Source organism: Alexandromys fortis, unplaced genomic scaffold, assembly GCF_014885135.2.
Source record: "Alexandromys fortis isolate MF-2015 unplaced genomic scaffold, M_Fortis_MF-2015_v1.1 scaffold_6, whole genome shotgun sequence".
Lineage (NCBI taxonomy): Eukaryota > Metazoa > Chordata > Mammalia > Rodentia > Cricetidae > Alexandromys > Alexandromys fortis.
In genome coordinates this window covers 13,275,171-13,288,320 of record NW_026067902.1, presented here as the reverse complement: position 1 = coordinate 13,288,320, position 13,150 = coordinate 13,275,171, and the positions used below count along the sequence as shown (strand labels likewise).

The following is a 13,150-nucleotide window of genomic DNA, read 5'->3' as shown; positions in this document are numbered from 1 at the left end:
CCCCGTCTTCCGGTCTCTCCTAGGGAAGATATGCACATTCCGGAACCAAAGAGCTCGCCCTTGAGACAATTTACACGGCGTCCAAAAGGAGCGCACAGTTCGCTCTTCCTGCGCGACAGTTGGTGCTTTAGTAACTAAGCAGAGCAACTGGGAAATCGGGCGCTGCGGGTTCTGTCTGAGGGGCTTCGGAAACCTTCTAGCAGATTCCAGCGTCCTAGGTGAGGGAACAGTCTCTTTCCTTGCCTGGGACTCTGGAACCGCCTCTTTCTAACGAAACATGCCCGTCCTATATGACAGGTAGTGTGCCTCTGCCATTGTTATCTATGTATTTTTATTCCAAACCTTACGCTGGGTGTATTTACAGCAACACAAGTTTCACGTAATTTTTAAAATTGTAGCTGACAAAAAAAAATTTGTGGATATCCCAATTTAGGTATGCATTAATCAGTTATTCAATTATTTAACGAATCGAACGGGTATTAACTACTTTCAGGATCAAATTGTAGTAACAGTTGATGACAAGCTTTTAAAAATGTGTTATATAAAACTATTAGAGTTCAGAATGAAGAAAAATTTAAAATAAGGCAAACCCTGTGTTCTGTTTTGTATATTTATTTATTTTTGACGTAACCCTCCAAAGTCTGTACACTTCATTCCACAAATGCTATAGTTATAAAATGGATATAATCTTAGGAATTTTGCCCAGTTGTGTATCTGTACAGATCAGCTAAACATGCCCAAACCTCCAGAGGTAAAGAACTTTTATCTTCATCTGGTCCAGCTGATGTTGAGCACAGTTTAGCATTAACATTCACGCCATCGTGTTGAATCCTTAAAACCCAAGCTTAGGTGTGCCCCAGTAACTTCTGTTATTACCAGTTTTCATCTGAATCCACTGGGGAACAGGATCATTTTCTTTTTGTTTCTAGGCCAGGAATTACTTGGTTCTGAAAATCTTGTGAGAAGACATGTCGAGAAACAGGCATGCCAGTGGTTGAGTTACTTCTATATTGAACATACTGTGAACAAATTTATTGCTATACTTTCAGAATGCTACAAAAATGAGTCTTCAAACAATTTTGTTTTAAATATCGTTAACATTGCTTTCTTTCTTTTGTATCTTTTGAACCGAGGAGAGAACTCAGCCTTGTGTCAAGTAAATGCTCCATTGCTGAACTACTACTCTAGCCTGACACTTACTTGTTTCTTAGGAAAATATTGCAAGAAGAAATTTCTGCCTAGTTTACAAAAGTAACACCTTTTTGGTCCTAGTTTTTCTAACAATAGTGTCCCCTTACCTGTAACCACATAGTTTTCTAATAGTCTTTTCCTCTTAACATTTTATCATGAGGAATTCCAGATTGAAAATACATTTGAAAGGATGGAATAGTGGACACAAATAGACCAATTATCAGCCTTAATGTTGTGTATTTCATAGGTCAACTGAAGGATGCATCTAAAACAACATATTATTGTACAGCTATGTGCATTGCCTAAAATTGAGGACATTCTCTTATGCAAACACAGCATAATCATTACAAAGTAGACCGATAACCCTCTGATAGCATTTAATTTCCAGTCTTTGCTCAAAATTCCTCTACTGAATATAAAAGTTTGGGTTTGGAATATCCTTTAATCATCTTAGAAACAAAAAATTTCCAAAAGTACTGCATGAATCTGTACATGTGATTTTAGAACAAAGCAAAGCTTTTCAATAAGTGTGGTGACTGAGTGTCCACCCCAGTGCATTGGGACGGGTCAGGCCTAGTGTGGTGACTGACTGTCCACCCCCATTCACTGGGACGGGTCAGGCCTTAGGCGCCTCCTGATAGCACAGGAGTCCATAGCACTCACTGCTCTGAGAGCTTAGGGTGATAAATCAGTTACTCTACCAGTGCCTATCCTTTTCCCAAATCTCAAGACAGTTAAGAGTTTTATTCGTGCATAATTTTTAAATACAAATGATAGAGCAGTGATTATTTGCTATGCTAATTGTTTACATTTATAAAATGGCATGCCGATTTACAGTGCATTTATCTGCATAATCTGCCATTTTTTATTGTAATGTCTTACTCATATAATGAGAAAAGATGAGTAATTTGGTACTAGAAATACAAAGAAAATGGCATCTAAAATTTGAGCTTTGCATTTCCTTGGTGACACCCAGGTTTATTAAGCTCAATCTGACAACTTGATAAGAGCTATTATTAGATATCATTTTATTCAGTAATAAGTAATTGATCATTTTTTAAATAGGTTGCTCTTGTTTAATGTAGATGTTATGTTTTAAGTTTTCTATTTTATTTTTATTAAGGATCTAATTTTTTTATTTTAAATTATGTATATGTGTCTGCACATGAGTGTGTGCAGATGTCAGAGGTATTGGGTCTCCCAAGAGTTGGAAGTCATAGGTACCTCTTTGTCATGAACATTGGGTCCTCTCCAACAGCAGCAAATGCTCCTAACCACTGAGCCTTTTCCACTGCCCCTTAGACTTTGTTTTAATTGTGTGCCTGTGTATGGTGTGTTTGTTGAATTTGTATGGGGCATCTCTGTGGGGTCAGTTGTCTCCTCCCACCTTTACATGTTTCCAGGGACTGAACTCTGCTAGTCAGACTTTTGAGACAAGAGCCTTTCTCACTGACCATCTCATTGGCCCCCAGATATTTTTATTTTTATTTTTATTTATTTTTTATCCTTACTGTTGACTATTTTCATAATTATTTTATTGCTTTATAAATAATTCCCCAAATATTTTAAAACATATTTATTGAGGTGTAATTTATCTGTGTTATAGAAAGTTAAGCTGGCTTTTTAAAATCTATGTTGTTGCTTGCATCAGTTGGTTGTTTGAATCTATTGCTGTATGCTCTTTTTTTGGATCTCCCATAATTATCTTCTTGTTAATGGATATGTGGGTTTTTTTTAGCTCATGGTTAATATAAATAAAATTGCTGTGAATATTTGTGTGCACGTTGTTGTGTGAGCATGCTTCATTTCTCCTGAGTAATGTGGTAGGTGGTAGACTGATTCCAAGATGGCCTGTCATCCATGCCTTCTGATAGTTCTCTATTCCTTGAGTGTGGTAGGCTGTGACTTGCTCCTAATCAAATGATGGAGAGAAGTTGACAAACATAGTCATATGTACATTGTCACACTAAACAAGATCAAGTCTTCCTAGCAGCAGACGCTTGTGCTGTGCTGTCTTCAAGAAGCTCAAGTGTTGAAGTTGGTGTGATGGTTAAGCTTCATTGGCTGTTTGTTTTTCAAGACAGCGTTTCTCTCTGAGGCCCTGGAACTTGCTCTGTAGACCATGCTGACCTCAAACTCAGAGATCTTCCTTCCTCTGCCTCCTGAGTGCAGGGACGGAAGGTTTTCCCCACATGCCTGGCTGGTTAAGGTTTATTGTCAAGTGAACACAATCTGGACTTGGTTAGAAAACAAGCATCTGGATATGCCTGTGAGGGGGGCTATCTACATTAGCCATGTCCTCTGTTGTGTGAATCCTTCCCCAGCTGAGCCTCTTTGAAACAGAAGATCCATCTAAGGTACGCCCTTACTTCTGAGCGACAGAGATTGTGAGATAATAAGTATGTATTACTTATTATTACATATTACTAAATTTGTGGTAATGAAGTTATAAAGCAGTGGATACGTACAAATAAATCTACAAGTGCTGCTTGGGTCACACCAGAAGTGTATATTCAACTTTGTAAGAAATTCTCAAACTTTTCTTGAATAGTTCTACTATTTAGCCTACCTAGTGGCAATACCCTAGTTGTCTGTCTTGCCACCATTTAGTATGAGCTAGCCTAGTTAAATTTTAGCTGCTTTGTCAAGAGCATTGAGCATTTTAGTGGCTTTGGTTTGCACTTCCTCTAGGCAGATGCCGTGCGTGTGTGTGTGTGTGTGTGTGTGTGTGCGTGTGCGTGTGTTTCTGTGTAACTGTACTTGACAGTTTTTTAGCACATTGTCTATAAATTTTTGAATGTGACAACAAATGATGAAAGTTATCAGTGTTGAGCTTGAGAGCCATCATCCTCATTACACTTTCTGGACACATGGATATGTCGTTCCTTATTCCTCTGGCCCTAATCGCTTTATCGGGACTGGGATCACATGTTTGGAGTCCCCATCTCCTTCATGGCAAATTCCCGGGTTTCTTGGAGTGTCCAGGGGCATGATTCATGAAACCCACTCTGTGGATGCGTTTGTTGATGTATTCTCAGGTCACCTCCTCATTGATGGCATGTCCCCTCTTGTCACCACCCTTCTTTGTAGGAGTCATTCTTTCAGGCCTGAGTTGGAAGGATTCGTTTTATTTCTTGGGTGAAAAACCTCTTCAATTTTTTTACAAGGTTGTTTATCTTATTACCCTTGCATGGCAAGGATTATTTTTACTTTTTTGTGTTGTGTCTAAGAAAGCTTTGCTACACTTTAGGACACTATTTGCTGACTTGTTTAACAGTAGGGTATAGGGGTCAGCTGGTAATATCTTACTGGAACAGATGTCTGCTGCCAAGCTTGATGACCTGAGTTCAATTCTTGGGACTCACATGGTGGAGGAAAGAACTGACACCCGTTAAGTTGTTCTATGTCTTCTGTGCCCATGCACACACACACTATATAAATTTAATTTAAAAGGTACAAGGTATCAATTTCTCTTGTGAAGGTAATGTAAACATCTCCTGTCTCTCTTCCCAGATAAGGAGAACTGGTATGCAGTCTTCATAAGCACACTGTTCTAAACCTTAGAGATTTTCGTGCATAAGTTTTATACAGGAAAAAGCTACTGAAAGCCGGCAATCGAAGGACTGATGCCGTCACTCTCTCTCCGTGTGACTGACGGGATGTTTTCTGTTCCAGCCTTCACTGCCCTGTGCGATTGTCAGCCAAATAAACCTTTCCTTCCCTGTGTTGCTTTTTTGTCAGGGCATTTTTGTCACAGCCACAAAAAAGTAATGCAGTACCCATGCGCAGTGTGACCTAACATGTCTAGCTTCAACTGTCAGCCATTCATCCAGTTTTGCCTGTGTATTGAAAACTAATTGCCAGGCTTTGTGCCAGGTGCTGAGGACACCCATCCTGCCCTCAAGTTGCTTACATACAGTGATAGGGATGGTGAGGCAGCCACTAGACAGACAATACATTCATGAGAAAATAAATATGCAGGGTAACTTTTTACAGTTCTAAACAGTGATAGGGTACATGTGGATGGTATGCTTGTGATAGGGTCCCTGGGATTTCCCTAGGCAAAAGAAAAGTGAGGGCGAGCTGGATACTGAATGAAAACATGAAGACATGATTGCTCCCAGGTATGGGTTGAGGAGAAGGTTTATTGTGGAGGGAGCAAACAGCCAGAGGCATCTGGGAAGGTCCATACTGAACATGGCCATGGGGGCAGGTTGGGGGAAGCAAGAGAGGAAGAGAGAGGGAGCAAAGACAATATCTGGGTACCCAGAGACCAGGGACCCTTAGTCAAAATGGCTGAGGTTATATAGGGATCAGAGGCTGGGGAAAAGCCCAGCCCCTGGGCTGGAGAATTTGGGGTAAGGAGTGGGGTGAGAAGTGCTGGGAGAAGCCAGGAGTACTGAGTGAGACTTGTCCCAGGTGTCTTTGAGACCTAACAGTTACTAAGGGTTCCCTCTCCACACTAGTGGTGTTCTGTGAAGACCCACCTGAGTAAGTGCAAGGATATTTACATCTATTTTACGTTGCTTACTTTGGAAATAAAGTTAAATAAGTAATAGGTAAACATTTCATGGTCACTGGGACGATTTGCTGGACATTAAGGAAGAAAAACCCCAACTTAAAAAATAAAAAGGAAGCCTGAGAGAGATCAGAAGACCAAAGTGTGTGAGGAACCCCGAGTTCTAACGCTGTACTCAACCACATCAGGGAACAGAAAAACCTGGTCAGTCGGGTCTTGACGTTGGGTCGCCCCTGTGAGCCTAGCGCGAGGTAGAGGCTGCACTTGACAGCTGTGCCAGGAGCTGGGAAGGAGGAGCTGGGGGCGGGACAGCCTGGAAGGGGGCCGCTTCTGCAGACCTGCAGGATTTCCGCCGAAGTCCCGGAAGAAAGCCACTTCTGCCGCCTGTATCTTGTGATCCTCTGCCGTGCTGCACTTCTGGAAAATGCAGAGGGATCTAGCAAGTATGGCTGCGGAGGAACCCACCACGCGACGAGTCCTGGTGGCCGAACATCCCAGGTGGGGGAGAGGCGTGGCCTGGGATCCCGGGCTGGAGAGGCGCGCACCGCGCTCTTTGCTTTTGGCAGCTTCTTTTGATTTACTGTCTTTTTTTTTTTTTTTTTCTTTTTTGTTGTTGTTTTGTCCCAGAAAGCAGACAGAATCCTTAGAATTCTAGACGCTGCCAGGGCTTGTGTGTGTTGCTTCACACAGAGGCTTTTGTCCTTTCTTGCCGAAGGAGTCAGTAAAAATGCCCAAACCTACCAGGAACTGCTCGTTATCTTGCCCGCCAAGGGATACTGCTTTTCCATGTTTCCGTCCTCAACAGTCGTTTTTGAGTCTCTGCATCACTGACAAACCCGAGGGTCTCGGAACTGTCATCAAGGAACTATTTGTTGTCAGTTTCTAGCTACAGGATTACAGTTTCTTTCGATGTCTAGTGGAGGGACTTATTAATTACAGATACTTTGTAGAAATACTTTGTTCTGATTTCTGGGGCTGAAATCTGACAGACTTCTCTCATCTGCTGTTTTGTTAGCCCAGCGGCTTCTCTGAGGTTGACTGCTTTTGAATTTAACTCCTCCCTCCTCCCATTCTGTTTATGTCGATGAGGTAGTGTTTTCCTATGGCTTAAAACTGTTCATTCCTGTGCAAGTCAGCAAACGATGTATCTTTAGTTGCCAGGATAAAACATACCATACTCTAGAGTCAACACAGTTTGGATTACTTTCAGTAATTACCACTGAATGGTTTAAGACTCTCAGATCATTTTATGGTGTGGTTGTTTTTACATATTCAGCAAAGGAGCACACATTGCAAGAGACGTGTGTCAGGTGACTCCTGTATAATTCATGGAAAGAAACCCACCCCTCTGTAGTATAATCTTGTGTGAAACATGTCTACAAATAAACTCCAAATATGATTTTCTTTTTGAGCCAAGGCTTTACTCTGTAGTTCTGGCTGTCCTTGAACTCCAGCCTGTACACCAGCCTGTACACCAGCCTGGCTTCTAACTTAGAAAGATGTGCCTTGAACTCCAGCCTGTACTCCAGCTATGTACACCAGCCTGGCTTCTAACTTAGAAAGATATGCCTTCCTCTGCCTAGGGTTAAATATGTGTGCCACCATGCCCAGCCTATTGTACATGATTTTTGTTGTTGTTGTTGTTTGTTTGTTTTTCGAGAAAGGGTTTCTCTGTAGCTTTGGAGCCTGTCCTGGAACTAGCTCTTGTAGACCAGGCTGGCCTCGAACTCACAGAGATCTGCCTGCCTCTGCCTCCGAGTGCTGGGATTAAAGGTGTGTGCCACCACCACCCAGCCTATTTTACAGTATTTTTCATAGTAAAGATCTCTGCCCTGCAGGGAGGGTGTTGCTAGTAAACACAGGACCATTGATTGATGGAAGAGAAGAGTCTCTGACTGAATTCCTGTAGTGTTCTTTCATGCCTTTCACTATCTTTACCATATTTATTTATGCAAAAGATATTTAATGTTACTTAACTGAGTCATGTAGGGAGTCTTTCTGTCCTGCCAGACTGCTCCCATAATGACACAGAGACTTCTTAATTATGAAAACTCGGCCTATAGCTTAGACTTATTCCTAACTAGCTCTAATAAATTAACCCATTTATATTAATCAACATTTTATTACGTGGCATTACCTCTCTTCTATCTTGCACCTCCTACTTCCTCCAAGTCTCTCTCTCTGTTTTGAGACAGTGTCTCTCCATAGCTGAGGATAACACTGAACTCTTGATCTCTCTTCCTGCACCTCAAGTACACCATCATGCCCAACTATTGTTTCATTTTGTAATTGTGTGTGCAGTTATTTCTTTATGCAACGTTTTGCAGTAATATTTTGAAGCATCCTATTTTAGAAGGGATAAGATTTATCAAATTTAGATAGTGTAATCTGCAAATCTAAATGGTCACATGGTGCAATTCATTGGTACCCTCAGGTGAACCAGGATTCTTGTGGAACTCCTGATCTTTGTTTAAGATTCCTCTTCAATTTAACAGGAAACCAGATTCTATGAGTAAAGACACAGGCAACCACATTATATGTTTTAGTAAGATAATTTCTTCTTCCTTTTTATTTTTCTTCTTGGTTTTTCAAGACAAGGTTTCTCTCTGTGTATCCCTGGCTGTCCTGGAACTCTCTCTGTAGACCAGGCTAGCCTTGAACTCTCAGAGATCTACCTGCCTCTGCCTCCCTAGTACTGGTATTAAAGGTGTGCACCACCATCACCTGGCTTTTTATTCTCTCTCGGTAAAAAGCAAATCTGAGGAGTCTTGAGTTGTAGCTCAGTGGTAGCATACCTCCCTAGCATGCACAAGTCCCTGCATTTGGTTTTCAGCATTAAAAAATGCAGGCAGAGAGCTGAGTACAGTCTATCTTCATTTGACTCATGTTTTTTGTCTCTCCCATAAAACGTCCAGTTTCACGTGTAACTTTCTTTGTGGTGATATCTCTTTTCTTTAGGACTAAATTTAAATTGTTAGGATGGCAAGGCATAATGGAAACTGCCTGTAATTCCAGCAACTGGAGGGAGAGGTAGGAGGTCACCACAAATTGAAAGCTTACCTGGACCAAGTGAGCCCTGTGCCCTGTTCTAGTTACTTTTCTATTGCTGTGAAGAGACACGATGTTCCAGTGAAATGATTGAAGAAAAGTTTATTTGGGGCTTATGGTTTCAGAGCATGACTCTATGGCCTTCATGGTGGGGAACATGGTGACAAGCGGGTACTGGAGCAGTGTGAGGCAGGGGGAGCTAACTGAATGGCGGAACTGCAACAAGTCCACACCTCCTAATCCTTCCCGAACAGTTCTATCAACAAACAGGAACCTACGGGAGTCATTCAAACTACCACATCCCCCCCAAAATCTGGGGAGGTAACTCAGCCGTGGAATGCTTGCCTCATTCATGAAACTCCCAGAACTGTATTAGCCCCTATGGTGGCATATCTTTGTAATCCCAGCATCTGGGACGGAGGGAGAGATGGGAGAATCAGAAATTCAAGCTTATCCTTGGCCAGTGAGTAGGAGAACAGCCTGGGCTACACGAAACCTTTCCTAAAGTAACCATAAAACGAATGAAAACTGCTAGATTATTATTTCTTGTAATAACTTTACTGATTTTGCATATGGTATAATCCATCCATTTTAAAAGTTTGCTTAATGAATGAAAGTGCTTTTGTGCAAGCATGGCCACCTGAAGTCAATACCAGTAGCTCATTCAGTGGGAATGAAGACACTGACTCCTAAAAGCTGTCTTCTGACCTTCATGCATGTGCCGTGGCATTCATGTGCCCCTGAAAACACACGGAAACATACACACTGTTAAAAAGTTAGCAATGAAGTGGTATTGATATTGTCACAGAATTGTGTGACCATCACCACAATTAAATTTTGCTTTTCTTCACACAAAAATACATTATCACCCCGTATATCTTACCTTTCCATTCTTAAGCAACCACTAATCTATTTTTTCTTTTTCCTTTCAGATTTGTTCATTTTGGACATCTCAAATAAAATGTTTTTTCCTTCTCTTTCTGTTCCTCTTTTTGTTCTCTCTCTCTCTCTCTCTCGCTCTTGCTCTCTCTCTCTCTCTCTCGCTCTCGCTCTTTTTATTGAGACATGTTCTTTCTATGTAGTGCTAGCTGTCTAGGAACTTGCTACATACACCAGGCTGGCCTTGAACTCATTGAGATTCTTCTGCCTTTGTCTCTAGGGTGCTGGGAATAGGGCGTGGGTACCACATCTAACTGCTTCCTTTTCCCCCAGTGTGCTTTCAGCTGTGTTGTAGCATAATCAGCGTGCCATTCTGCTATTCGATCAGATGGACATAGTGTATTTTGTTTATCAGTTAGTAGACATTAGGATTACTTCAACATTTTGGCTCTTGCAAACAATGCTGTGCTATGATGACGTCCTGTGATTTTTAGGTTTCTTATTTTCTCATCTCCATTGATCTGGTGACCCTGACTCCTGTAATACTGAAGATGGAGAATATTTAGAAGACTGATTTGAAACCTAAAATCTTGTAGTCCGTCCTTCCTTCCTTCCTTCCTTCCTTCCTTCCTTCCTTCCTTCCTTCCTTCCTTCCTTCCTTCCTTCCTTCTTTTTAGACAGGGTTTCTCTGTGTAACACTCCTGGCTGTCTTTAAACTTACTCTGTAGACCAGACTGGCCTTGAACTGAGCTTTTGGCCTGTGTGTATATATGTGCACAATGGACATACCTGGTGCCTGTAGAAGTCAGAGGAAGACCCTCTGAACTGGAGTTACAGATAGATGGTTGTGAGCTTCCATGTGGGTGCTGGAATTGAACCTGGGTCCTCTGGAAGAGCAGCTAGTGCTTTTAATTGCTGTCCTATCCTTCCAGTCTTGGAAAAGCTTTAATGAGAATACTTCTGATACTTTGCCATCAAATATGAAGTTTGATGTTTCTGGTAAAAATACTTTTTATTCAAGTAAAGACATTTCCTTATTTTCTAGCACATTAAGGATTAAAATGTTTTTATTAGCATACTTTAATTATAAATAATAGTTTTCTTATGACATTTTCATACACCTACATAATGTATATTTTGATCATGCTCATCTTCTCTCTGTTACCCTTTGTTGAGCCTTCCTATTCCCACTCTGTTCCCACTGTAGCACTATTGTATGCACACCCAGACGTACATCTTCCTGGTTGGTCAGTGCGGTCATCCACAGGGTCCGTAGCTGAGTAAGAAGACTGTCAACCGCAGTTGTCCCCCAGCAGCTTGCATAGCACCCACAGGGGCTGGCACTGTCAAAGCTAATCAACAAGGAGACAGTTTTCAGGTCACTTCTGTCTTGATCTTTCTATGCCCTGCACCAGGGCGTACGATGTATTCAGCAAGAAGGTCTTACCCTGCAGTTCTAATGGGGAACAAACAGAAGCTGTAGAAGCCTGTGTTGCTTGGAGGTCTCAGGGGCCTCTCTGACCGCCAGCTCCTAGGGAGTTAACCGGCTCCTGGCAATAGAATTGTCACTCAGTAAACCTATGGTTTCTGGGAGTAGTTTTGTCCACTCATGTAGAGTACTTTAAAAAATATATTTTATTACTAATTATGTAATCACATAGTCATGGGTTTCATTAGGATTTATTAGAGGCATTGAAGACAGTGGTAATTCAGTGTTTCATTGGGTGTTGTTAGTGATAACTTTAGTGCTGTGTGCTTGCCTGCTCTGCTCCACTTTCCCAGATGACTCTAACTTAGGCCAGTGTGATGAAAAACTAACCACCTCCAGCCCCATCCTCTCTTGCCTCTCTCTTTCCTCCATCCTTTCTTTCCTTATTGTTTTCTCCCATCTCTACTTCAGTCATAGGTAAAGTTTGATAGTCTGCGTTCTCTAGCTATAGTGAAAATTACTTCTTGTGAAGTTTTATGTGTTCTTGTTCTAGAGGTATAGATAGAATCAGATTCAAGTAGTCATTTTGTCTACATTCACCTTATGTTCCAGTTAATGTTTGTTTTTCATTTTTAATTTTTGCTTTTTCCATGCTGGAGACCAAACCCTTTCATATATTGAGTCAAACCCCCAAACCCAGTGCCTGCTCTGTTCCAGGGAGAGTGAATGTTAGAGGAACCTGAGACTGATTCCTGCCGGGGTCTCTGTTGTAATCCAGAGCTGCTATGGATGAGTGGACCTGAGTATCACATGTTTAACAAAATATGGGACCTTATTTGTACCAAACAATGGGAACAGGATTTAAACTCTCCCAAACCTATTATCGACTTCGAGAACTTGGACCAGAGGATATGAATGCATGAGACAGATAGCAGCGGACACTGAGTTACGGAGTCACAGTGTCGTGGAGCAGAAGGCATGCAGGTGCAGAGATGAGGAGGTTCGCAGAGGCGAAGGGCCTGCAGAGTAAGAAGAGGGAAATGGTGATGGTATCTTTGGAGGGATGAGAGAATGGGTCAGGAAGAGCAAGCGCCAAACACACCAATGGAAATAGAATTTCTGGCTTTCAGACTTCCAGGAGGCCATCTTGAATCTCTTCCAACAGTGATGTCTGCATGACTCTATTCTGTCATTGTGATATTTTTACTCTTGGAATGTGTGTGTGTGTGTGTGTGTATGCGTGCGTGTGCATACACGTGTGTATGTGTGTATTTCTGTTTCTTGCAACAAATTAATTTCTAATAGCAATCATTCAGCTTTTGAACATGATGATCCCTAGTAAATGTTTATTGTACTACTCAAAGATTTGGGATGATTTGACAAGGATGAATGATTAAATCAACTATAAGAATTTTGGATCTGAGTGGTACCCAAGAGGAATGTTTAGCTTAAATTCTCCAGTTTTAGAGAACAGGAAAACTATTTGCTAAACTTTTACAGTAGTTACAGACTGCACTAGACTAGAACTGTGACTCCTGTTAGCACTCTGACTATCAATGCCTGTGTGGGCTGAGGGTGCAGCTCCTGGGCTGAGGGTGCAGCTCCTGGGCTGAGGGTTCAGCTCCTGGGCTTGAGGGTGCAGCTCCTGGGACTCAGGCTTTCTTTGGTCCACAGGATGTACCTTTATTTGAACTTGATTCTTCACAGATCTGAGAAGGAAAATCAAAGAGGTACAGCCCTGAAGGGAGAATGCCTGTGACAACTGGGGCAGAAGTCGGAGGAATGTGACTATAAGCCAAGAACACTAAGGCCCAAGAGCTACCACCAGAGGGAAGAGGCTGGAAGGCTCGTGCAGGCCTCATAGGCTGTGGCCCTGCTGACCCAGATTTCGTGCTGCTTCTTTACTATAAAGATGTTCTTCCATTTTAGAGTCTAGTTGGGGTTTTGATCCTACTTCATGTTCTGGCTTGATGGGAGCCTAGCCAGTTTGGATGTTCACCTTCCTAGACATGGACGGAGGGGGGAGGACCTTGGACTTTCCACAGGGCAGGGAACCATGACTGCTCTTTGGATAGGAGAGGGAG

The 13,150-nt window shown here is 42.0% G+C and overlaps 1 protein-coding gene across 6 annotated transcripts in view; it reads left to right on the top strand.

The window, feature by feature from the left end:
* Window positions 1-114: 114 nt before the first annotated feature.
* Window positions 115-13,150, top strand: part of Galk2 (galactokinase 2) — a 118,065-nt gene continuing 105,029 nt past the window's right edge. For 5 of the 6 annotated variants that reach the window (XM_050133015.1, XM_050133007.1, XM_050133009.1 and 2 more), the window contains exon 1: window positions 6,044-6,208. In XM_050133015.1, coding sequence (XP_049988972.1) covers window positions 6,135-6,208 — 74 coding nt within the window. In that variant the 5' untranslated portion in view covers window positions 6,044-6,134. Of the gene's footprint in view, window positions 298-6,043; window positions 6,209-13,150 lie in introns of those variants that run through there. The other variant, XM_050133006.1, reaches the window with a different exon arrangement.